The sequence below is a fragment of the Rhinopithecus roxellana genome, chromosome 10 (assembly GCF_007565055.1).
Source record: "Rhinopithecus roxellana isolate Shanxi Qingling chromosome 10, ASM756505v1, whole genome shotgun sequence".
NCBI classification, from domain to species: domain Eukaryota; kingdom Metazoa; phylum Chordata; class Mammalia; order Primates; family Cercopithecidae; genus Rhinopithecus; species Rhinopithecus roxellana.
The window spans coordinates 72,075,168-72,102,137 of NC_044558.1; the positions used below are offsets into that span (position 1 = coordinate 72,075,168).

The following is a 26,970-nucleotide window of genomic DNA, read 5'->3' on the forward strand; positions in this document are numbered from 1 at the left end:
CAGTGGGATTGCTGGATCCTATGATTCCTCGATTTTTAGTTTTTTGAGGAACCTCCAAACTGTTCTCCATAGTGGTTGTACTAATTTACATTCCCATCAACAATGTACAAGGGTTCCCTTTTCTCCACATCCTTGCCAGCATTTGTTACTGCCTGTTTTTTGGATATAAGCCATTTTAACTGGGGTGAGATGATATGTCATTGTAGTTTTGATTTGCATTTCTCTGATGATCAATGATGTTGAGCACCTTTTCATACGCCCATTTGCCATTTGTACATCTTCTTTTGAGAAATGTGTATTCAAACATTTGGCCCATATTTTGATTGAATTATTAGACTTTTTTTTCTTACAGAGTGTTGCTTGAGCTCCTTATGTATTCTGGTTATCAATCCCTGGTCAGAGGGGTGGTTTGCAAATATTTTCTCCAATTCTGTGGGTTTCCTCATGTTGTTGAGTGTTTCCTTTGCTTTGCAGAAGCTTTTCAACTTGATAGGATTCCATTTGTCCATTTTTGCTTTGGTTGCCTGTGCTTATGGGGTGTTACTCAAGAAATTTTTCCCCAGACTAAGGTTCTGGAGATTTTCCCCCATGTTTTCTTTTACTAATTTCATAATGTGAGTCTTAGAGTTAAGTCTTTAATCCAGTTTGATTTGATTTCTGTATATAGTGAGAGATAGGGGTCTAGTTTCATTCTTCTGCATATGGATATCCAGTTTTCCCAGCACGATTTATTGAAGAGATTGTCTTTTCCAGTGTATATTCTTGGCACCTTTGTCAAATATGAATTCATTGTAGGTGTGTGGACTTTTTTCTGGGTTCTCTATTATTTTCTATTCATTTTTTTGGGAGACAGAATCTCACTGTGTCACCCAGACTAGAGTGCAGTGGTGCAATCTTGGCTCACTGCAACCTCCACCTCCTGGGTTCAAGAATTCTCATGCCTCAACCTCCTGAGTAGCTGGGATTACAAGTGTGCACCATCACACCCAGCTAATTTTTGCATATTTAGTAGAGACGAGTTTCGTCATGTTGGCCAGGTTGGTCTCTAACTCCTGGCCTCAAGTGATCCACCTGCCTTGGCCTCCCAAAGTGCTGGGATTACAGGTGTGAGCCACTGAGCCTGGCTTCTGGGTTCTATTCATTGATCTACGTGTCTATTTTTATGCCAGTACCATGCTGTTTTGTTTACTATAGCTCTGTAGTACAATTTGAAGTCAGGTAATGTGATTCCTCTAGTTTTGTTCTTTTTGCTTATTAGGACAGCTTTGGTTATTCTGTGTCTTTTGTGATTCCATATAAATTTTAGGATTGTTATTTATATTTCTGTGAAGAATGTCATTGGTATTCTGATAGAGATTGCATTGAATCTGCATATTTCTTTGGGTAGGTAGTATGAACATTCTAACAATATGATTGTTCTAATCCATTAACTTGGAATCTCTCCATTTTTTTGTGTGTCCTCTAAATTTCTTTTGTCAATGTTTTATAGTTTTCATTGCAGAGATCCTTCACTTCTTTGTTTAATTCCTAGGTATTTAATTTTATTTGTGGCTCTTTTAATTGGGATTACTTTTGTTATTTTTCAGATTGTTCACTTTTGGTATATTGAAATGCTACTGATTTTTGTATGTTGATTTTTTATCCTGAAACTTTAGTGAATTTGTTTATCAGTTCTAATAGTTTTCTGGTGGAGTCTTTAGGTTTTTCCAAATGTAAGATTATAATTACCTGCAAACAAGGATAATTCAACTTCTGTTCCAATTTGGATGCCCTTTATTTATTTCTCTTGTCTGATTGCTCTAGCTAGGACTTCCAGTAGTATGTTGAATAACAGTGGTGAAAGTGGGTGGTGTTGAATGCATTTTTAAAAAGAAAGTAGGTTGAGTTCCCAGAAGAAAAGAGCAGTGATCTGGCCTTAGCCTGAGAGGTAGTTTTTGGGTTTTATTTATTTATTTTTTTTAGACGGAGTCTTGTTCTGTTGCCAGGCTGGAGTGCAGTGGCGCGATCTCTGCTCACTGCAACCTCCACCTCCCGGGTTCACACGATCCTCCTGCCTCACCCTCCAGAGTAGCTGGGACTACAGGCACGTGCCATCACACCCAGCTAATTTTTGTATTTTTAGTAGGGACAGGGTTTCACCATGTTTGCCAGGATGGTTTCAATCTCCTGACCCTGTGATCTGCCCGCCTCGGTGTCCCAAAGTGCTGGATTTTTTGGTATTTAATAAGGGAAAATTTAAAAAGCCTATGTTTTCTAGCATAGAATAAGATAAATAATTTAAGGAACACTTTCACTTAATTGGAAAAGAGAGCAAAAAAGAATATTTACTTTATTACAAATAAAATATATAAATGTAAAAATAAAAGAAACCAAACATAACAGGATTACCTAGTGATGTAATTTCTGTACAGAAAGGAATATGAGGGAACAATAAGAATTCTGAGTTCAGCCAAGCTTCAGACAAAAGTGTGATAGTAGCAGAATTCTTAATTATTTTCAGTCTTCAATTTTTGGGAACGTGGGTCAAAAGAGTCTTGAAACCCTTCCTTCCTTCCTTCCTTCCTTCCTTCCTTCCTTCCTTCCTTCCTTCCTTCCTTCCTTCCTTCCTTCCTTTCTTCCTTCCTTCCTTCCTTCCCTCCTTCCTTCCTTCCTTCCTTCCCTCCCTCCCTCCCTCCTTCTTTCTTTTTTCCTCCTTTCCTTTCCTTCCTTCCTTCCTTCCCTCCCTCCCTCCTTCTTTTTTCCTCCTTTCCTTTCCCTTCCTCCCTCCCTTCCTCCCTTCCTCCCTTCCTCCCTTCCTCCTTCCTCCCTTCCTTCCTTCCTTCCTATGCTTATTCCCTTTTTAAAGTTTAAAAAAATATTTTGGGGGTACATAGTATGTGTATATATTTACAGGGTACATAAGATGTTTTGATAAAGGCAGGCAATGCAAAATAATCACATCATGGAGAACAGGGTATCCATTCCTTCAAGCATTTATCCTCTGTGTTACAAACAATTCAATTACATACACTTTTAGTTATTTTTAAAATGTACCATTATGCTATTGATTATAGTCACCCTGTTGTGCTATCAAATAGTAGGTCTGTTCTTTAATATTATAATTACGAGCCTTGACTTATCACAATAATTTGCATATGGGTGTTTTCTTTTTTTTCTTTTTTTTATTTTTTGAGATGGCTTTTTGCTCTTGTTGCTCAGGATGGAGTGCAGTGGCGCAATCTCAGCTCACTGTAACCTCTGCCTCCAGGGTTCAAGTGATTCTCCTGCCCCAGCCTCCCAAGTAGCTGGGATTACAGGCATGCACCACCATGCCTGGCTAATTTTGTATTTTTAGTAGAGACGGGGTTTTACTATGTTAGTCAGGCTGGTCTCAAACTCTTGATCTCAGGTGATCCACCCACCTCGGCTTCCCAAAGTGCTGGGATTACAGGCATGAGCCACACACCTGGCCTATGGGTGTTTTAATCCAAAATTTCCTCGTGACTACATTTCCCTACAAATCTAGCTTTATATTTTACTGACTTTTTTTTTTAAACGGAGTCTCACTCTGTCATCCAGGCTGGCATTCAGTGGTGCGATCTTAGCTCACTGCAACCTCCACCTCCTGGGCCCAAGTGATCCTCCCATTTCAGCCTCCCGCGTAGCTGGGACCACAGATGCACAGCACCGTGCCCAGCTAATTTTTGTATTTTTTGTAGAGATGGGTTTTCACCATGTTGCCCAGGCTCATCTTGAACTCCTGAGCTCAAGTGACCTTCCTGCCTTGGCCTCCCAAAGTGCTGGGATTACAGGCATAAGCCATTGCGCCTGGTTGTTACCATTTTTTAAAAAATAATATATTTTGTTTTACTAATTGGTATGCAGGGTTCTTGAAGTTTGAACCAGGGAGAAACAGAGGGATGTCCAGAGGATATTCCTTGCTCTCTTTCCCACCTAGCCCACTCTACACTTTCCCTACCTTGTAGATGGAAATGTCAGCGAAATTCTGGTATCATATAGGAGGTTAAGACATCCTCATGAATTGGCTTTCCACCGCTTCTTTTTTTTTTTCAATTTAAATTATTTATTTATTTTTAATCTTTCACTACTTCTTTTTCTACTCTTGTGGCCTGTAGCAACGTGTTTTTGAGAATGAAAAGCATTACTTTAGTATTTCATTCTTCCCCTGACTCTTTCCCTAGAGTTACTGCTCTGAATGAACACATGAGATTTTTGTTCAAACTAAACATTATTTTCCAACTTTTCCTCCAGTCCAACAAAATCTCTAGGAATCGGACTGTGGAAAATCGGGAAATACACTAGAAGACCATTAGGGGAGAGAATGAATTTTACTTTTAGCCTGAGTTTCTGAATCTTTGTGCTCTGCTACTAATGTGACTTGTATTTCACTGATTGTAAATTTTATTTTAGACTCCAAGACCAGTCTGAAAGATTTTCATATAACATTGGTTCCCTTTTTGCTTTCAATTTGAATTTGTACCACTCCATTTAGTGCTTATTTGTTCCTAGTGAGATAGCATGGTGTAATGGAAAAGAACAAGAAATCGAAATGTTAGAGGATTTCTATTTGAATTTTGGATCTTATTATTAACCGTGTGGTAAATGAACAACTCCGAATTTCAGGCTGTTTGCTTTTTGAGGGGAAGTTGTTTTTTATTTTTAAATTTTTCTTACCATCTGTGGTCACATGTCTATCAGGCTCATTGTTTTAAAAGAATAGAATAACATCTCCTACTTCATAGCAATGTTATAAAGATTAAATTAAACATTCATTTATTTATTTGTAGAAAGAGGGGTCTCCGCTAGCAAGACTAATAAAGAAGAAAAGAGAGAGGAATCAAATAGACGCAATAAAAAATGATGAAGGGGATATCACCACTGACCCCACAGAAATACAAACAACCATCAGAGAATACTATAAACACCTCTACGCAAATCAACTAGAAAATCTAGAAGAAATGGATAATTTCCTGAACACTTACACTCTTCCAAGACTAAACCAGGAAGAAGTTGAATCCCTGAATAGACCAATAGCAGGCTCTGAAATTCAGGCAATAATTAATAGCCTATCCACCAAAAAAAGTCCAGGACCAGATGGATTCACAGCTGAATTCTACCAGAGGTACAAGGAGGAGCTGGTACCATTCCTTCTGAAACTATTCCAATCAATTGAAAAAGAGGGAATCCCCCCTAACTCATTTTATGAGGCCAACATCATCCTGACACCAAAGCCTGGCAGAGACACAACAAAAAAAGAGAATTTTAGACCAATATCCCTGATGAACATCGATGCAAAAATCCTCAATAAAATACTGGCAAACCGGATTCAGCAGCACATCAAAAAGCTTATCCACCATGATCAAGTGGGCTTCATCCCTGGGATGCAAGGCTGGTTCAACATTCGCAAATCAATAAACGTAATCCAGCATATAAACAGAACCAAAGACAAGAACCACACGATTATCTCAATAGATGCAGAAAAGACTTTTGACAAAATTCAACAGCCCTTCATGCTAAAAATGCTCAATAAATTCGGTATTGATGGAACGTACCTCAAAATAATAAGAGCTATTTATGACAAACCCACAGCTAATATCATACTGAATGGGCAAAAACTGGAAAAATTCCTTTTGAAAACTGGCACAAGACAGGGATGCCCTCTCTCACCACTCCTATTCAACATAGTATTGGGAGTTGTGGCTAGGGCAATCAGGCAAGAGAAAGAAATCAAGGGTATTCAGTTAGGAAAAGAAGAAGTCAAATTGTCCCTGTTTGCAGATGACATGATTGTATATTTAGAAAACCCCGTTGTCTCAGCCCAAAATCACCTTAAGCTGCTAAGCAACTTCAGCAAAGTCTCAGGATACAAAATTAATGTGCAAAAATCACAAGCATTCTTATACACCAGTAACAGACAAACAGAGAGCCAAATCATGAATGAATTTCCATTCACAATTGCTTCAAAGAGAATAAAATACCTAGGAATCCAACTTACAAGGGATGTAAAGGACCTCTTCAAGGAGAACTACAAACCATTGCTCCACAAAATAAAAGAGGACACAAACAAATGGAAGAACATACCATGCTCGTGGATAGGAAGAATCAATATCGTGAAAATGGCCATACTGCCCAAGGTTATTTACAGATTCAATGCCATCCCCATCAAGCTACCAATGAGTTTCTTCACAGAATTGGAAAACACTGCTTTAAAGTTCATATGGAACCAAAAAAGACACCGCATTGCCAAGACAATCCTAAGTCAAAAGGACAAAGCTGGAGGCGTCACGCTACCTGCCTTCAAACTATACTACAAGGCTACAGTAACCAAAACAGCATGGTACTGGTACCAAAACAGAGATATGGACCAATGGAACAGAACAGAGTCCTCAGAAATAATACCACACATCTACAGCCATCTGATCTTTGACAAACCTGAGAGAAACAAGAAATGGGGAAAGGATTCCCTATTTAATAAATGGTGCTGGGAAAATTGGCTAGCCATAAGTAGAAAGCTGAAACTGGATCCTTTCCTTACCCCTTATACGAAGATTAATTCAAGATGGATTAGAGACTTAAATGTTAGACCTAATACCATAAAAACCCTAGAAGAAAATCTAGGTAGTACCATTCAGGACATAGGCATGGGCAAGGACTTCATGTCTAAAACACCAAAAGCAATGGCAGCAAAAGCCAAAATTGACAAATGGGATCTAATTCAACTAAAGAGCTTCTGCACAGCAAAAGAAACTACCACCAAAGTGAACAGGCAACCTACAGAATGGGAGAAAATTTTTGCAATCTACTCATCTGACAAAGGGCTAATATCCAGAATCTACAAAGAACTCAAACAAATATACAAGAAAAAAACAAATAACCCCATCAAAAAGTGGGGAAAGGATATGAACAGACATTTCTCAAAAGAAGACATTCATACAGCCAACAGACACATGAAAAAATGCTCATCATCACTCACCATCAGAGAAATGCAAATCAAAACCACAATGAGATACCATCTCACACCAGTTAGAACGGCAATCATTAAAAAGTCAGGAAACAACAGATGTTGGAGAGGATGTGGAGAAATAGGAACACTTTTACACTGTTGGTGGGAGTGTAAACTAGTTCAACCATTATGGAAAACAGTATGGCAATTCCTCAAGGATCTAGAACTAGATGTACCATATGACCCAGCCATCCCACTACTGGGTATATACCCAAAGGATTATAAATTATTCTACTACAAAGACACATGCACACATATGTTTATTGTGGCACTATTCACAATAGCAAAGACTTGGAATCAACCCAAATGTCCATCTGTGACAGACTGAATTAAGAAAATGTGGCACATATACACCATGGAATACTATGCAGCCATAAAAAAGGATGAGTTTGCGTCCTTTGTAGGGACATGGATGCAGCTGGAAACCATCATTCTTAGCAAACTATCACAAGAAGAGAAAACCAAACACCGCATGTTCTCACTCATAGGTGGGAACTGAACAATGAGATCACTTGGACTCGGGAAGGGGAACATCACACACTGGGGCCTATCATGGGGAGGGGGGAGGGGGGAGGGATTGCACTGGGAGTTATACATGATATAAATGATGAATTGATGGGTGCTGACTAGTTGATGGGTGCAGCACACAAACATGGCACAAGTATACATATGTAACAAACCTGCACGTTATGCACATGTACCCTAGAACTTAAAGTATAATAATAAAAAAAAAAAAAAGAAAGAGGGGTCTCATTATATTACCCAAGCTGTTTTCGATCTCCTGGCCTCAAGCAATCCTCCTAGCTCTTCCTCCCAAAGCGCTGGGATTACAGGTGTGAGCCACTGTGCCCAGCCAAGGATTAAATTCCATTGTGCATTATGTCCATTTATAAAATGGAAGTCATGCAAAAAGGTTTTTTTTTCCCCTGCAAAAAGTTTTTGAATTTTACTCTGAAAAGGTGTAGAATTTAACTCTTTCTCCATAAGATGTCTTTTTTTTTTTTTTTTTTTTTTTTTTAAGGAATCAAGTACTTAAGGTAGAAGCGTAAAGAAAATGCTGAGCAGGCCCCCAAATCTGCTCCAGAGTGATTTAGAGAAGATATTTAAACAAAATGAAAACGGCGGCCGGGCGCAGTGGCTCGCAGTGCGATCTTAGCTCACTGCAACCTCACTGCAAAGTGCCTGTAATCCCAGCACTTTGAGAGGCCAAGGTGGGTGGATCACGAGGTGAAGAGATAGATGCTATCCTGGCCAACATGGTGAAACCCGGTCTCTACTAAAAATACAAAAAATTAGCTGGGCGTGATGGCACGCACACTCCTGTAGTCCCAGGTACTCCGGAGGTTGAGGCAGGAGAATCACTCAGTTGAACCCGGGAGGCGGAGTTTGCAGTGAGCCGAGATTGCGCCACTGCACTCCAGCCTGGAGACAAAGCGAAAGTGCATCTCAAAAAAAAAAAAAAAAAAAAAAAGAAAATGAAGAAAAGAAAACGCCCACTGATTGAATGTCTATTGTATATCCAAGATGTACTAGGAGCTATACGAAAAATCAAGATTAATCTTTTAAATATAAAATTATTGAGATGTGGCTTAATTCTGAATCAGAGAATTTTCCAGATCATGGAGACTTCTATCTCCTAAACAATAAATTTTGATACTCTTAAATTACTTTTTCTCCACCTAAATTTACCTATTTGATAGGATGAATGAAGGTCAACATCGGTTAAAAATTTGGATATCAGTCTATCAGAGAATTAAGAGACTGGCATAGACAAAAAAATAGATTTAGGAATACATACCTTTACGCAGTACATGAAAGAAACACCTAACTGTTGTGACATCAAATATGTTAAAGCGTCTTCATTAACTTAATTTTAGCAATATCAAAATGCAATGTGTAAATCCGGTTAATAATTAGAGGGGATGCCAGCATGCACACAGCTCCTCAAAGATAGCCAGTTAAGATGGTGTGTAATAGGAAAATCATTTCTATTTTTGGAATGGTTTATATAATTTTTCAATAGAAAATTACAAGATTAGAAGGAACCTAAAGGGATGATATGGTCCAGTACCCTGACGTCAATAAATGAGTGGCTGTTCTTCCCGATATGCTCTTTTCATAAAACTGTTGCAGAAATGAAAATTGCTTGCCTTCTCTTTTTGCCATTCCATTATTTTAGCCAGCTGTGGGTCAAGGAGTTATTCTTAATTATTACTACGTTTAGTTTCTTTGTTGAAATATATAAGTTACAGTTAGTATCTTTTAAATTAAACATTTTTCGAGTACTAGTCCTTACTCTAGTTTCTTGGTACCGTATCCTTCAGCTTTCTCTCAAAAGTTGTTTTCATTATTATCAATGCTTTTCCTATCATTCTGGGTACTTCGTTAAGTTTATCTTCATTTCTCTAAGAAGTGTAAGGTGTAGTGGAAGGATTTAGTATTCTCGTGGTTTTTATTTGCCTGTCCTCCCTTTGAGAGCAGTACACTCCTTTATTTCTGAATACTCTGCATCCGAGCCCCTTGTCTGGCATGTAGAATATGTTCAATAAATGTTTATTGAATGCATAAATGTATGTTCTTATTCTCTTTACACATCTCGATAGCATGCTAATTTTCATTTTTTATCAGGTAAAGTAAGAAGGGGAGGAAGTTGAGCCTTAAATTTGTTTAGTGACTTTCTCATGGTCACAGAACCACTACTTTTTTGGTATAGGGAGCCAAGGATCCAAATGGAGACTGCTACTATATTGAGCATTTCCCCACCTTGTATTTCATGGTCAAACTTGTCAACTCCCCAGACGCAATTTCAGCAGTTAAACGCATGATTTTTCCCTATGAATATGTGTTTGTGTGTATTTTGAAGCCTCCCTTCCCTTACTTTTTGGCACTGGTGCTGCTTTCTGCCTCCAATCTCTCCTCTCGCTGTTTCAGCCTCCACATTACAGCCAGAGTCTGCTCTCTAAAATGCAAATGTGATCATGTTACTTTCCTATTTAAAAACCCTTCAATGGTTCACTAGTGTCTTGCAGATTAAATTCAAACTCCTAGGTGTGCTAAACAAAGCACTCAAATATCTGGCCCCTTCTATGCTCTTATCGCTCATCATATCCTCTTTTGCATTCACTTAGCTGGTGGTATCAAACTTCTCACGGTTCCCTACACACGAGCCTGTTTATTGATCCTTCAGCCTGGAATTACTTCCCTTAACTGACTCAAGACTCTAGCGGCACCTTTGCTATGAAGTCTCTCTTGACCACACTCGCAGACAGAACTGATTGTTCCTTTGTGTGTGTGCCCACACCCTTACAGGCCTGGATCTTAAGTCTGTATCATTGTGTTGCGCTTATTTACAAGTATCCGCTGTCCCACCCACGCTCCAGTTAGGCTTCTTTATACCCCTAGGTACTCACACCGCGCTTGGCCCAAGTGATGCTTTATAAATGGCCAATGAATGAACGTAGTGGAAACAGCTGAAGAAGAGGGAGAAGAACTGGGGAAGAAAGGAGAAGCTCTGTGGGGAGAATACTAATTGTTTTGCACATGCAAATAATGAGTTGTGAGGGAGGTCAAAAAGGTCAAAGGGAAGAGCCCTGTGGTACAGGAACTCACTGTCTGCTGGGAGGCAAGGTCCGCATAAGAAACATACGAAGCAATGAGCTTATCTGAGTGAAAATGGCTCGTGCACATTCTAGTATCACAGAAACTTACAGGCTGGGGGAGGATGGAGAGGAAAGTGGCCTAGTCAAGTGCCTTCTAAGTGCTAGACGGTTTTCGTGCGTTAAACAGTTTAATCTTTACAATCACCCCACGATGAGGACAGTAGCTCCATTTTAGGGACGAAGAAACATGCTCAGAGAATTTAGGTTGCCCAATGTCACAAACCACCATGTGGAAGGACCATAATTAGAATTTAGGTCAACTGCCTCCAGAGCCCTGAAGCTTTCGCTCCACCTCTCTCGGCGGTCGAGACCCACTGCTCTCCCAGTCACCTGCGTGTCGGCCTGCCCTCACTCTACCCCGCAAGCGCGCCACGTTCCCCGCGCCCACTCCGCCCCCGGCGCGCCAGCCCTGCGTCCCTCCTACGCGAACTGCGCCGGCGCGTCCAGCCCTCTCGCCCGGGGGAGAGGCGGGGCTGCGTCGCTGCGGCTGACCCTTGGGCGCGCGGCGGCAGAGGCGGTGTCCGAGCTTCCGGGCGGGTTGTCAGCCGGCTCCGGCGCCGCGCTGCGCTCGCCTAGGTGGTGGGCGGGGAGGGAAGGAAGGGAGCGGGTGCAAGGCGGCGGCGGCCGCGGCGGCGGGGGAGGAACTTGTTGCGCCCGCGGCTGCGCGGTGGCGCTCCCTCAGCTCCAGTTCGCCAGGGCGGGCGCGGCGGCGGCGGAGACTGAGAAGCGCGGCCGTGGCGATGCGGCGCTACCTGCGCGTGGTCGTGCTGTGTTTGGCCTGCGGCTTCTGCTCGCTCCTTTACGCTTTCAGCCAGCTCGCCGTATCCCTGGAAGAAGGAGCGGGTGGCGGTGGCGGGAAGCCGCAGGCCGCGGTGGCTTCCTGGCTCGCGGGCGGCGGACGCGGCGCCGTGAGAGGCACGGGCGGCGCGGGCCCCGCAGCGCATCCCGGCGGCTCGGGCAGGTACGGGCAGTTCCCCGTGCGGGAGACGCCGCGGGCGCAGGGCGCGGGTTCGGCCTGGCCCGGGCTGCTCGTGGTTCGGCGCCGCGTCTCCCGCGTCTTTCCTGCGGTTTCTGACCCCTCATTTCCCTCCTTCCCCTCCGGTCGGGGCTAAACCAGCGCTGCTCCCGCCTGAGAGTGTCCCACACTTTTTGTGTTTGTCTTTTGACCCAGTCATGCGCCCTTTAAAGCAGTTAGAAATAAATTTTCAACTTTTTAAAAAGAGGATTCTTTGAAAATAAGAGGTGTTCACAAAAGCCTTGCTGCTGCCTGGCTTGTGAGAATTCCTTCTTGTTTCAGTGGAGTTCAAGTTGAGATATTTAAACATGAGGCTGGCGCCCTAGTTCAGTGTTTAAGGATTGTGCGTGTGTGTATGTGTGTGTGTTTTGTCTCTCATGCTGATTTTGCTGTGTTAACGCTTACACTTTTAAGTATTAGCCACAGTTAAATTTGGAAATGGCATTTGTGCGGGTTGTGAAATTTTCTTTTAGAAACACTATCTTTCTTGACAAATCGGTATTTAAAAAGCGACGTAATGACCTAGGTGGATTTGCACAAATCACTGCCAGAGTAGGAATCGACATGAGATTTAAATAGAAAAAAAAGTGTTTCTGTCAACGCGTTATGAATGCTTGAAATCTGAGCGTTTACACTGCCTTGCAACATGGACACTTCCACCTTATGTATGGGCACCTCTCTGGGAACGATCTGAAGTGCTGCCTACCAAGACTTGGCAAATGCTGCTTTGATACAGAAAAGTATAGGGTTTGTCGGGAGAGGGAGTGTAGGTCAGCTGTGGGCTGTTGTTTAACATCATTTTGAGAGTCGATGGTCATTCCCGGAATGAAAAGGGGAAGTTTGGGCAGAGTAGCAGCGTGGAAAGCGGGCTTGTCATGTTTTTACCCTGCGATTTGATTCTAGTCAGGGTAATTCCTACATCAGGACCCTCAGTTGTCTGTCTTGGGAGAAAGCATTCACTGAAAACTTGAATGAGCTCGTGAAAAATGACAGGGTTTATGTTTATGTTTATGGCCTAAACTGTTTATGGCCTACTACGTTGTTGTGAAGCATTTGCAATTATGGAAAATGGATTATATTGGGCAAAATTGTAAGGAGGCAACATTTTAATTAAATATTTAATGACGTTAGACTGATGCTAGCATTCCTTGGTCTTAGATATTTTATTTTGTGACAAAAATTTACAAATTTTGTTTGACCAGTTAACTTTAATAAAATTATTTGGAATTTTTGAAAATAGGAGCCTCAGTTTCAATAAACATCCAATAGAATCATTACTTAAATGTTAAGTTTTATGTGTCAGGATTGAGTCAGCCGAAATGCTGTACTTTTTTAGGTACTTTGAGTAGCATGACTTTATTTTAAAGAAAGTGTACATCTAAGTTAGAACTAAAGGTGTATCTGTCTTTGTAAAAATGTGATGAAGAACAACATGTCACCACATTTGTGCGTGTAAGAAACCATTTGGGCAGAGGAACAAGGTGGAAAAGTTGGATTGTCAAGTTTTACCCTATGGTTTGATTAAGGTCATGCAAATTACTAAGACCTCAGGACTCTATTTTACATATCGTCATTTATGACATCTTTATAGCAATCTCGTAGAGTTAAATCAACTTTTGGCAACGCTCGGTAGCTCACACCTGTAATCCCAGAATTTGGGGAGGCTGAGTGGCGATGATTGATTGCTCGAGACCAGGAGTTTGACAACAGCCTGGTCAACAACCCATCTCTACAAAAAATAAAAAAATTTTTAAAAATTAACTGAATGTGGTGTTTCACACCGGTAATCACAGCACTTTGGGAGGCTGAGGTGGGAGGATCACTTGAGCCGAGGAGTTCAAGGCTACAGTGAGCTATGATTGTACTAGTGTAATCCAACCTGGGTGACAGAGCAAGATCCTGTCTCAAAAAAAAAAAAAAAAAAAAAAAAACAAAAAAAGGCAGGGTGCGGTGGCTCAAGCCTGTAATCCCAGCACTTTGGGAGGCCGAGACGGGCGGATCACGAGGTCAGGAGATCGAGACCATCCTGGCTAACACGGTGAAACCCCGTCTCTACTAAAAATACAAAAACTAGCCAGGCGAGGTGGCGGGCGCCTGTAGTCCCAGCTACTCAGGAGGCTGAGGCAGGAGAATGGCGTAAACCTGGGGCTGAGATCCGTCCACTGCACTCCAGTCCGGGCGACAGAGCGAGACTCCGCCTCAAAAAAAACAAAAAACAAAAAAAGCTTTTTTGGCCGCCATGAGATATGGTATAGAAATCCCTAAGTTCTTCATGTATAAATCATTTGGCCAAGATCCAAAGCAAATCATTATTGGAGGAGGATTAGAAACCGTGTATCCTTTGATTGTTATACAAGAGCTCTTTCTGTAAAGAAAGATAAGGGTCTAATTTAGGTAGTGGACTCAGTGCATAGTGGGGCTATGGGGCAAGCCAGCAACTTCCTCTTTTCAGTAGTACTTAGGTATTATTGCTTTTTTGTCTTTTTTGATAACATCTTACTTGAAATATTATAACTATTATTTCTCTTATTTTAAACATGGAATCTAGGTTTGTACCCAGTCAAGTTCCGTTGTTCAGATCTTATAAAAACTCTTCATAGTATAGAATTTCATGGCAACAAAATACTTGGAGTAAGAACTTTAAAATGAAAGGAACAGTTTTTCAGTGGAATCTCTTATCCATTAGTGTATTCTATTTGAAGCCATGATTTTAATAATCAGAAAATACATAGGTCTTGGAGTCAGATAAACCCGTGTTCTCAGTATTCTGGCTCTGGTTGCTGTGAGACTTTGCCTCAATTGTGTCACTTGCCTGTGTTTTAATTTCCTCACCTGTAAAATGTAGATAATATTTTTTAAAGCTTTATTAGAGTATAATTGATAAATAGAAATTGTATATGGTTAAGGCATACAACTTGATAGTTTGACATACATGTACATTGAGAAATGATCACAGTCAAGCTAGTTAAACATCATTCATCACCTCACCTAGGGTTTTTTTTTTTTTTTGTGGTGAAAGCACTTAAGATCTACTGTCATAGCACATTTTAGATATACAATACAGGTTGTTAACTATAGTCACCAGGCTGTACATTAGATTACCTTACTTAATTTGTAATGGAATTCTTAGTTGTCTTTGGTAAAATTCAATAAAACGATGTCAAGCAAAACATATTTATAGGCTTACACAGTTTTTGAATTGAAGGAAAAACTGCAGATAGCAGGGCAACTCAAAGGACCTTAAGGAATGGGGACTCTTTTCCACTAACGACAGAACTTTCATGGGGTTTTTCTGTTCTTGCAGGTTTTGTTCTCGAATCTCAAATACAAAATCCTAGGACAAGGCTGTCATTGGACTTGCTTGGATTGCATGCCTGTTTGTGGACCAGTCAGTGTTAACTTGGGATGGGGAGCTCTGATTTATTGACTCTGTGTCACTTGCACATGCCTGGGGCAGACAGAATAACATGATTGGTGTTGGAGAGGAGAGGTGCCTCAAAGGAGAAGAAATGCTGGGTAGGCAGTGCCTCTTCTACAAGGAGAGACTCAGGCTCTTCAGTGTGGACAGACTGTATTAAGGTGTTTGACAGAAAGCAGTAGTTATTACAGGACATCAGTACTTCATACCACTTTGTTGCATTTTAGTTACTTTTTGCATTTTAGATACTCAGGATGATTAAATTATCATATTTCACTGATGAGTCCTGACATTGATTATCAAAATTTTACGTGTGGCTATACAGCAGTATTGGTTGTGGGGAATCAAGAAATTACTAAATGTTTCAGTGATACCATTTCTGAACCCATCATGCCCTTGGAGTCTCCTCGTGTATCTCCTTGTCACACAGGGAGGTAATTACCTCACTTTCTTTTTTAGATCTGGTTAGGCCATAGACTTATCATTTCTGCTGGATCCTGGGAACCCTAGTGTTGTATACTGAGAACTTAAAGAATAGAAAATAAGGGTTTTGGAGTGACAGACTTCAGCTTTGCCACTTACTGACTCTGTTGACCTTGCACGTGTTTTCTTCATCAGAGAGAATATGATATTGAGTTGTTTGTGAGAATTGAAATTAAATATTAAATAGCTGGCATAGAGTACCTAGTGTGGTGCCTGACACAACAACATTTTAGCTAATATCATTTTGGTAATTTAAATTTTAAGTTGGGATTTTTTTTTTTCCTTCCAATTTCTTACCTCTGGGAAAAATTCTGGTCATTGGGCTCCAGTTAAGACCTGTTAAATAAAAATGTCCTGGCAATGGGGTCCAGGAATTTATATTTTACAGATGTGCCCCAGCTTGTTGTGATAAAACCAAAAATTGAGAATAGTTTGGGCACTATTTTCACACTACTGTTTGAAGTTCCCCCCCTGCCTTTTCTTTTTTTCTTTTTCTTTTTTCTCCTTTTTCCTTTTTTTTTTTTTTTTTTGAGGCGGATTCTCTCTTTGTTGCCCAGACTGGAGTGCAGTGGATTGATCTCGGCTCACTGCAAGCTGGTCTTCCAGGTTCACGCCATTCTCCTGCCTCTGCCTCGGAGTAGCTGGGGTTACAGGCGCCTGCCACCACGCCCAGCTAATTTTTTTGTATTTTTAGTAGAGGCGGGGTTTCACCGTGTTAGTCAGGATGGTCTCGAAATCCTGACCTGGTGATCCGCCCGCCTCAGCTTCCCAAAGTGCTGGAATTACAGGTGTGAGCCACCTGCCCAGCCCATTTCCCCCCTTTTTTTTGCAGTTATGTTTGAAGAAGAGAGTTGAGTCAGTGAACAGTAAAGAGTTGAATTACTTACTAAAGCCACTTTAATCTCTGCTTTGTTATTGCAAAAACATCTTACATAAAACCAGTGCCCTGTACCTTGTATTTTGGGTCATTGAAGGATCATAGTGGTATCTACGTTACGTATTTGTGAAGTGTTATCTTAGTTTGTTTGGGCTGCTATAAAAAAATACCATAGACTAGAGAGCTTAGAAACTACAGAAATTTATTTCTTTCGGTTCTGGAGACTAGAAATTCAAGTCAAGGCACCAGCAGGTTCAGTGTCTGATGAGGACCCATTTCCTGGTTCATAGATGTCGCCTTCTCCCTGTGTTCTCACATGGTAGAAGACAAGAGGCAGGCCCCTTTTATAAGGGCCCCCCAGTAATCCTATTCGTGGGGGCTCTGCTCTCATGACCTAATCACCTATGCCCTACCTCGTAACATCATGTTGGTAATTAGATTTCAACATATGAATTTTGAGGGGACACAAACATTCAGACCATAGCAAATGCTTAGTGCAAACTTGACACATAGTATTTAATAAATACTAGTAATTAATTAAAATATTCTGTGCTTTTGGAGGGGAAAGTTACTTGGCTTATGAAAAAATAATAGGTACTTCTGATTTAGAAATCTTATTTTTTATTTCTGAGACAAGGTCTCACTCTGTCACCCAAGGTGGAGTACAGTGGCCTGAGATCATGACTCACTGCAGCCTTGACCTTCTGGGCCCAAGTGATCCTCCCACCTTAGCTTCCCAAGTAGCTGTGACTACAGGCATGCACACCACACCTGGCTTTTTTTTTTTTTTTTGTTGCGACAGAGTCTCGCTCCGTTGCCCAGGCTGGCGTGCAGTGGCATAATCTCGGCTCAGTGTTACCTCCGCCTCCTGGGTTCAACCAGTTCTCCTGCCTCAGCCTCACAAGTAGCTGGGATTACAGGTGTGTGCCAATCTGCCTGGCTTTTTTTTTTTTTTTTTTGTATTTTTTGGTAGAGATGGGGTTTCACCATGTTGGCCAGCCTGGTCTTGAACTCCTGACCTCAGGTGATCCGCCTGCCTCGGCCTCCCAAAGTGCAGGCATGAGCCACCATACCCTGCCTAGAAAATCTTATTTTAAAGCAGTAAGATCATTATCTTTATGCCATACCTATTGGAAGTACTTCCCCCAGGTATAAACTTAAATTTTATTAATGTGTGTACTGTATGAGGTTTACGTTTTGTTTTTAGATTGGCTACTTTTTGCTTTATCGTTTTTACCTTTATTATGAATGGGAAAGCTTTCTACCAGTTTTTTTTTTCCCTCCCTTTTTTACATTTAAATCAATCTGGCTTTGTGGGGAAGCTAGGCGGGTAGAGGAGGTATATTGTGTGATGCTGTTTCTTTGAAATGATTGTTTCAGTGTCATTTATGCATAAACAGTCCTTTTCCTACTTGCTGAGGATTAGTGAAATTAGAAATTTAAGAAAAAGGTCTTCGAGCTAGAAATTAAGTTGTCTGGAAACTATTTATTTATTTTATTTCTTTTTTTCTTTTTGATATGGAGTCTCTGTCGCCCAGGCTGGAGTGCAGTGGTGTGATCTCGGCTCACTGCAGCCTCCGTTTTCCGGGTTCAAGCGATTCTCCTGCCTCAGCCTCCTGAGTAGCTGGGACTACAGGCGCGTGCCACCATTCCTGGCTAATTTTTTATTTTTAGTAGAGACGGGGTTTCCCCATGTTGGCCAGGCTGGCCTTGAACTCCTGACCTCAGGTGATCTGCCTGCCTCGGACTCCCAAAGTGTTGGGATTACAGGTGTGAGCCACTGTGCCTGATCTGGAAACAATTTGGTTGAAAATTAAATAACAGTGATTTGGCATATCATGGGAATGGCCTCCTTTAATGTGTCTGTAAGCATCTTTGCTTCTCTTGCACAGTCATAGGGTGGGGATACATGTCTTGAAGTTGCATTGCTGCTTTGCAGCAGCACTTCATTCATACCGTAATGTATTTATGCTGAATATGCCTAAATTTGTCACTGACTTTTTTTTTTTTTTTTTTTTTTTAATTTGAGATGGAGTCTTGCTCTGTCACCCAGGCTGGAGTGCAGTGGCACGATCTTGGCTCACTGCAAGCTGTGCCTCCCGGGTTCACACCATTCTCCTGCCTCAGCCTCCCGAGTAGCTGGTACTGGTGCCCGCTACCATGCCCAGCTAATTTTTTGTATTTTTAGTAGAGATGGGTTTTCACCGTGTTAGCCAGGATGGTCTTGACCTCTTGACCTCGTGATCTGCTTTTTTTTTTTTTTTTGAGATGGACACTCTGTCGCCCAGGCGGGAGTGCAATGGCGTGATCTCGGCTCACTGTAACCTCCACCTCCCTAGTTCAAGCGATTCTCCTGCCTCAGCCTCCCAAGTAGCTGGGAGTACAGGTGCATGCCACCAGGCCTGGCTAAATTTTTGTGTTTTTAGTAGAGATGGGGTTTTACTGTGTTAGCCAGGATGGTCTCGATCTCCTGATTTTGTGATCCTCCCGCCTCCGCCTCCCAAAATGCTGGGATTACAGGTGTAAGCCACTGCACCCGGCCTAATTTTTCTATTTTTAGTAGAGACAGGGTTTCACCATGTTGGTCAGGCTGGTCTCGTATCACTGACTCTTTAAGTTTTGCATAGTTTTCACTGAAGCCTCCTATCATGGACATTTTGAAATGAAAATTACTTTTTCTAGTTTGACTTAAAAGTGTAACCAGGCACGGTGGCTCATACCTGTAATCCTAGCAAGGAGGCCAAGGTGGGTGGATTGCTTGAATCCAGAAGTTCTAGACCAACCTTGGCAACATGGCAAAACACTCTCTCAACAACAACAAAAATACAAAAAATTAATTGGGCATAGTGGTGTGCACCTGTGGTCCCAGCTACTCCAGAGGTTGAGATGGGAGGATCGCTTGGGCCCAGGAGGTTGAGGCTGCAATGAACCGTGTTTGCACCACTGCACTCCAGCCTGGGCGACTTGTTTATTTATGTGTGTGTGTGTATGTGCGTATAAAAAACATTTTGTAATTGGATTTAAGTAAACTTCAAGTTCGACAACTGTTATTGTGCCGAGCGTTGTTTTATCACATGTAAATATATGTAACCACCCCCACAATCAGGATACAGAATTGTTTCATCACCACGAAGATACCTTGTGCTACCCCTTAGTCAGTTGTAGACAAGCTACCTAGAGCTATATGCTTTGTGCCTTGCTAGATTTGAGGATGAGCCATAGTAAAGTAACGTTTTATTTCAGTTTGATCCACAGTGAAAACAATTCCCTTTTAGAACTTAAGTGCTTTTGAATGTCAGTATGGGTATAGTGAAGACATATCCACCAACTCATATTAACACTTTGCCCCATTAAAATTATTTGAGTTACCTCTTTGAATGTTGGATTTTAGTATTCTGCTTTCAACAGTTTTAAGCAACTAATAGCCAGAACCTAGATAACTACCTTTACTTTTCCAATATTTTCAAACTTTAATTTTTCTTTTTGGCCTGAAAGTACACGTGCTGTCTTCAGATGAGTTGCTTATGCTAATTTATCTTATTGCTTCTAATAAGCCACTGATATGTCGTAAGTTCTCAGTGTGAGTTTCTACTCTTTAAGTTCTCAGTGTGAGTTTCTACTCTTTATCTTGATCTCCAAAACCAGTTTTTCAAAGTGGGAGAATGGATATTTGGGAGTTAAGAAACTGTAAACAAATTACTTCACTCCTTACAGCAGTACCTAAGTGTTTTACGATTTTTTTTAATGGCATGCAGCATATGTATTCACTGGTGCATGTGTTCTTATGTTTCCAGTAAAGAAAGAAAAACATCTTTCCTATATACTGTGTGGTTTTTGACATTGAATTATGATCAAGAAATTTACCTATAACTTGATTTTTCCCATCCAATTTTGACTGCATTAAACCTTTGTGAAGTTAATCATTACCCCCAAAGAAACCGTATATCTGTTAGCAGTAACTCCCACCTTGCACTCCTCAGTCCCCCAGTCCTAAGCAACCACGAATCTATTTTCTGTCTGTAGAGGTTTGCCTGTTCGGGGCATTTTACATAAAGGAATCACACAGTATGTGGCCTTTTGAGTCTGACTTTATTCTTGGTATAATGTTTCAAGGTTTATCTGCTGTAACATGTATCACTGTATTTCATTCCTTTTTATGGACAAATAATAGTCCATTGTATGGATATACCACATTTTGCTCATTATTTGATGGACATTTGAGTTTTTTCATACTTTTTGGCTATTATAAGTGATGCTGCTATGAGCATTCATGCTCAGTTTTTCTGTGAACATGTTTTCAGTTCTCTTGAGTATATACTGAGGAATTTAATTGGTGAGTCATGGTTGCACAACTCTGAATATACTAAAAACCATTGAATTATACACTGTAAAAGGGAATTATGTTTGTATTATTCTGATTTGCTTTGTAACAACCCCACACATCTTAGCAGTTGACAATAGCAAGCATTTATTTCTTGCACACATTACATGTCTATGGCTATGACTTTGCTTGATATATCTTCTCATTCTGGGATCCAAGCTGAAGGAGCAGTCCATACATTGGATATGCCTGGTCTCATGGTATTGGCTGAGGAATAAGCCAGATTGAACAGCACAGTCCCATTTGAAGCTTCTCCTTTAATGCCACAGTAATCATGTCTTTTTGTATTACTTTGGCCAAAGCAAGTCACTCGAATAAGGTCAAAGTCAATAAATGATGCAGGGATATATGCCTCCCCTATCAGGCAGGCAAGGCCCATGGTAATGAATAGGGTTGTATAATCCTTTTACAGTTAAATGTGGGGAGTGAATAACTGAACAGTAATACAGTCTACAACACAAATAGAGATTGCCAGTTAAGGAGAAAGAGTAATTGATGCAAGAAGGTCTTTAAGGACCCCTGAGAAGAAGATGGGCAACAAGGGGATGCGAATAGAGTTGGTAGTAGGCATGAGACTAGCTAAGAGGAAGACAGTTAATTTATATTTCTACTAATCAGCATAGTCATGTCATTAACTGTTCTTCAGTATTCATCTGAGAATGTGAGTGAATGGCTCAGTTTCAACTGAAGATTGTACTGAAAAGGTATGGTGAAAGGAGGTGGTGCAAGTTGTAGGTATAGGAACATGAATGGATGAACCATATGACGTAGTCTGAGTAGGGAGGGAAATGGGTAAAGGAGGGAGCTTATACCTAGGAAGCATGTGATTGGAGGGCTGAGTGATTTCCACACATGTAACGGGATACAAATAATAAGCCTAGGCAGCAAAGCAAGACTTTGTCTCTACAAAAAATTTCTTTTTGAGGCGGAGTCTCGCTCTGTCGCCCAGGCTGGAGGGCTGTTACCCAGACCTGGTGTGCATTGGCGTGATCACAATCACTGCAGCCTCAAACTCCTGGGCTCAAACTATCCTCCCAACTCAGCCTCCCAAGTAACTGGGACTACAGACACACACCACCATGCCCGGCTAATTTTTTTTTTTTTTTTCTTTGTAGAGACGGGGTTTCGCCATGTTGCCCAGGCTGGTCTTGAACTCCTGGGCTCAAGCGATCCACCCACCTCAGCCTCCTAAAATGCTGAGATTACAGGTGTGAGCCACTGTGCTTGGCCAGCATTTGCCATTTTTAACTGAAGAGAAAAGGAGGTAAGAGTTACTGGAGTTAAACAATTGTGTAACCTGAGTGTTGGTTAGGTCTCCCACATTGCAGTATGTGAGGTGACATTCTGTTGTCCCCCACTAGACAGTATGATCCATGTCCATTTTACTCACTATTGTGTTGCCAGTGTTTGGCCTGTAGAGGTAATCATTCAGTAGAAAATTTATTGATTTACCAAATGAATGGTTAGAGGAAAGTAGGATTTGGTACTGAGACGCTACTTCTACTAGTCTTCTATGGAAGCCATGGAGCAGGTGGCAGTGCCCGTCGGGGAGGCTCGGGCTGCGTGGGAGCCCACTGTGGAGGCAGAGCTTGGACATGGCAGGCTGTAGGTCCTGAGCCCTGCCCTGCGAGGAGGCAGCTGAGGCCCGGCGAGAATTCGAGCACAGCGCCGGCAGTCTGGTAGATCTGTGAACCAGATGCTAGTCTTCTGTGAGTTGGGGAGGAACCAGTAGGTTGGTAGATCACAATGGTGTGGCATTGTGGCCCTATTACATGGCTAGCAGTTGATGCTGGCTTTTTACTAGGAGCTCAGTGGAGGCTGTTGATCTGCATTTTCTCAAGTGGCTTTTCCATGTGCCTTGGGCTTCTTACAATGTAAAGGTCAGGTTCAAAGAGAGTTCCAAGAAATTGGATGTAGAAGTCTTAAGGCAAGGGCCTGAACATTGGCACAATATTATATTCAGTATTCTATTTGTCAAAGCAATCACAGAGCCCACTTAGATTCTGGATAAGGGGAGTTAGATCCTTTTTTTTTTTTTTTTTTTTTGAGACAGAGTCTTGCTCTGTCGCCCAGGCTGGAGTGCAATGGCACGATCTTGGTTTACTGCAACCTCCGCCTCCTGGGTTCAAGCGATTCTCCTGCCTCAGCCTCCTGAGTAGCTGGGATTACAGGCAACCACCACCACACCTGACTGATTTTTTTAGTAGAGGTGGGGCTTCACCATGTTGGCCAGGGCATTCTCTAACTCCTGACCTCAAGTGATCTGCCTACCTTGGCCTCCCAAAGTGCTGGGATTAGAGGCATGAACCACTGTGCCCAGCAGATCCTACTTCTTAATAGAAGTGTCAGATGTGTGATCATCTTGGCACCTAGTTCTGTGTCCGGAATTAGTGGGTTCTTGGTCTCGCTGACTTCAAGAATGAAGCCGTGGACCCGCGCGGTGTTATATGGCTCTTGAAGATGGTAGTCTGGAGTTTGTTCCTTCAGATGTTCAGATGTGTCCACAGTTTCTTCCTTCTGGTGGGTTCATGGTCTCGCTGACTTCAGGAGTGAAGCTGCAGACCTTTGCGGTGAGTGTTACAGCTCATAGAGGCAGCGTGGACACAAAGAGTGAGCAGCAGTAAGATTTATTGTAAAGAGTGAAAGAACAAAGCTTCCACAGTGTGGAAGAGGACCTGAGCTGGTTGCCGCTGGCTGGCTGGGGCAGCCTGATTTTATTTCCTTATCTGACCCCACTCACATCCTGCTGATTGGTCCATTTTGCAGGGAGCTGATTGGACCGTTTTGACAGGGTGCTGATTGGTGCATTTACAATCCCTGAGCTAGACACAGAGTGCTGATTGGTGCATTTACAATCCTCTAGCTAGACATAAAAGTTATTCAAGTCCCCACTAGACTCAGGAGCCCAGCTGGCTTCACCTAGCGGATCCTGCACTGGGGCTGCAGGCAGAGCTGCCCACCAATCCCTAGCCACGCCTGCACTCATCAGCCCTTGGGCAGTCGATGGGACCGGGCGCCATGTAGCAGGTGGCAGTGCCCGTCGGGGAGGCTCGGGCTGCGTGGGAGCCCACTGTGGAGGCAGAGCTTGGACATGGCAGGCTGTAGGTCCTGAGCCCTGCCCTGCGAGGAGGCAGCTGAGGCCTGGCGACAATTTGAGCACAGCGCCGGCAGTCTGGCAGTGCTGGGGGACCCAGTGCACCCTCTGCAGCTGCTGGCCCAGGTGCTAAGCACCTCACTGCCGTGGGCCAGCGGCTCCCAGTGTGGGGCCTGCGGAGCCCACGCCTGCTGTAACTTGCACTGGCCTGTGAGCACTGCGTACAGCCCCACTTTGCGCCTGCGCCTCTTACTCCACACCTCCCCACAAGCAGTGGGAGCCGGCTCTGGCCTCGGCCAGCTCAGAGAGGGGCTCCCACAGTGCAGTGGCAGGCTGAAGGGCTCCTCAAGTGCTGCCAGAGTGGATGCCGAGGCTGAGGAGGTGCAAAGAGTGAAGGCTGCTAGCACATAGTCACCTCTCAATCCCTCCTCTAAAGAGGATACCCCAACTACTGTTGGGAATTTGGCCGATGACCACTCTAGCTACTTCCTGCTGGATAGGTGCAATGAAGGGACCCTGCAGTTGTAGTGTCCCCCAGAGGGGAGCTCTCTAGGCCAGTGAAGGTGCCAGTGGGTCGGTCCAGGGGTCCTCGGTAGAAGTTGTTGAGCTCATTTGGGGTTCCATTTGTAAGACCATCTGTGTAGCTTGATGACCTCGATTTTAGAAGAAACAAATTTGACAAGAAGGTTAAAGATACAGGGCCCAAAGGCGAGTAACTGCAAGATGGCTGCCACGGGACTTAGAAAGGGGAGAAGCCATGTTGCCTAACTCCAGAGATTGGTATAAGAATTTGAAAGGCGTCTGATTTCAGAGGCCTTTTCCTGTTAACGCCAGGCAGCATCTTAAGCTCTCCCTGACTGGTTAGTGTAAAAACAACACTCTTCCCCTAAGAAGGTGCAGAGTCCTTCTTTCTCAGCAGTGAGGAGGTCTAGGTCTCGGCTGTTTTGGGGAGTCACTGCTGCTAAAGAGTCTATTTGAGATTGTAAAGTAAGAATAGATTTCGTTATTTCTTGCAAACTGTTTGAGAAATCCTTTGAGAGTGTGTGGTAGTACAATAATGAAGTAGATAAACCAGCTATCCCTGTTCCTGTAGCAGTAGCCATTCCTAACCCTATAAGTAGGGGTACTAGTTGTATGGCTCTGTGCTGACGGACTTAAGCTTTGAGGGGTACTGATAAGGTGTGAGTTCCCGGGGCAATATTAATGTTGGGACTTAGAAAGACTAAGGTGCAGATGCCTGTCCAGTTAGTGGGGAGGCAGATATAGGTCGATGTTCCACATAAGAATATACCTTCGCTGGGTAGATAGAACTGGTTGTGTATGTTAAAAAGGTGTGTGAGTTTGTTGTTTTCATTTTGCCATCCTCCTAGAGTACTTGCCAAGGTAGCTCTGGTGAGCGGCTGGAAAGGGGTGTTGGGAGCAAACTGAGTGGCTCCCTGTGTTCTGTTTTCCTATTGGAGAAAAAAAATTTTGTATCTACTAGGAACTTTCCAGAGAGTGATTGAAAGAGGGGATAAGAAGGCATTCACTAGTGGTGGGGGCACTGCTGCAGGGCGTCCAGGGGTGAATGGTCATGCAGGGAGTATGTTTGCCGTTACAAAACCTGGACTGCTTGTTAAGCAGGGAGGAGGTGATGATTTTGGGGGGCCCTGAGAAGCAGACAAGCCGACTGAATGGAGCTGTTTGGGTGACTCGGAAGTTACTATGATCAGTTGGAGTTTTTGAAGGAATAGGGTACACTCTTGTTTCTTTACTACTTCCATCTCTCTTTCTTCCTCTTTGACTTCTTTGTCTCTCTTTTTCTGACTCTGTCTTTCTTTGACTGTCTCTTCCTCTGTCTCCTTCTCTTTGTCTCTCCTGTTCTTCCTCTCTCTTTCTCTGACTTCCTGTCTCTTTCTCTCTTTCCTTTCTGATGGTCTTTCCCTGCCTCTGCCAGCTGCGTATGCTGCTGTTCTCCTTTCTCCTTCCCCTTTTTGATGGCTTTGGCAGTATAAGACTGTCACCTTCTTTGGTTTTTGCATTGCACGCAGTAACTCCATGATTTCCTTGTGGCATTTAATGGGGGTTCCTGGAGGTTAGGAATTCCCTTTCTTTCCATCTTGTAGCATGGGCACGTAGGATTAGATAACCATACTTGCTGTCTGTATACACATTTATTCTTTTTCCCTTTCCCAGTTCTAAGTCTCAGGTAGGTGCCACTAGTTCTGCTAACTGGGCACTGGTCCCTGGGGGAAGAGGCTTAGTGATGTTCAGGTACCGTTACATCACTAACTATGGTGAGTTTGTGGTCTCGCTGGCTTCAGGAGTGAAACTGCAGACCTTCACTGTGTTACAGCTCATAGAGGCGGCATGGACCCAAACAGTGAGCAGCAGCAAGATTTATTTTAAAGAGTGAAAGAACAAAGCTTCCACAGTGTGGAAGAGGAGTTGCTGCTGGCTGGCTCCTGCAGCCTGCTTTTATTCCCTTATCTGACCCCACTCACATCCTGCTAATTGGTCCATTTTACAGAGACCTGATGGGACCGTTTTGACAGTGTGCTGATTGGTGCGTTTATAATCCCTGAGCTAGACACAGACTGCTGATTGGTGCATTTACAATCCTCTAGCTAGACATAAAAGTTCTCCAAGTCCCCACTAGACTCAGGAGCCCAGCTGGCTTCACCTAGTGGATCCCGCACTGGGGCTGCAGGGGGAGCTGCCCACCAGTTGCCCTTCATGGGTGCTGGGGCTGCGTGGGAGCTCACCGCGGAGGCAGGGCTCTGACATGGCGGGCTGTAGGTCCTGAGCCTTGTCCCATGGGGAGGCAGCTGAGGCCCAGTGAGAATTCGAGTGCAGCGCCAGCAGGCTGGCACTGCTGGGGGACCCGCGTACCCTCTGCAGTTGCTGGGCCAGGTGCTAAGCCCTTCACTGCCTTGGGCCGGTGGCCCCGGCCAGCCGCTCTGAGTGTGGGGCCCGCGGAGCCTGTGCCGGCGGGAACTCACACTGGCCTGTGAGCACTGTGCACAGCCCCGGTTTCTGCCTGCCCCTCTCCCTCCACACC

The 26,970-nt window shown here is 43.0% G+C and overlaps 1 protein-coding gene across 3 annotated transcripts in view; it reads left to right on the forward strand.

The window, feature by feature from the left end:
* Positions 1 to 11,168: 11,168 nt before the first annotated feature.
* Positions 11,169 to 26,970, forward strand: part of GXYLT1 (glucoside xylosyltransferase 1) — a 78,669-nt gene continuing 62,867 nt past the window's right edge. For 2 of the 3 annotated variants that reach the window (XR_004059714.1, XM_010376179.2), the window contains exon 1: positions 11,169 to 11,623. Coding sequence is in view for 2 of the 3 variants with exons in the window: in XM_010376179.2 (XP_010374481.1) it covers positions 11,403 to 11,623 (221 nt within the window). In the remaining variant the exon portion in view is untranslated. The remainder of the gene's footprint in view (positions 11,624 to 26,970) is intronic. The other variant, XM_010376178.2, reaches the window with a different exon arrangement.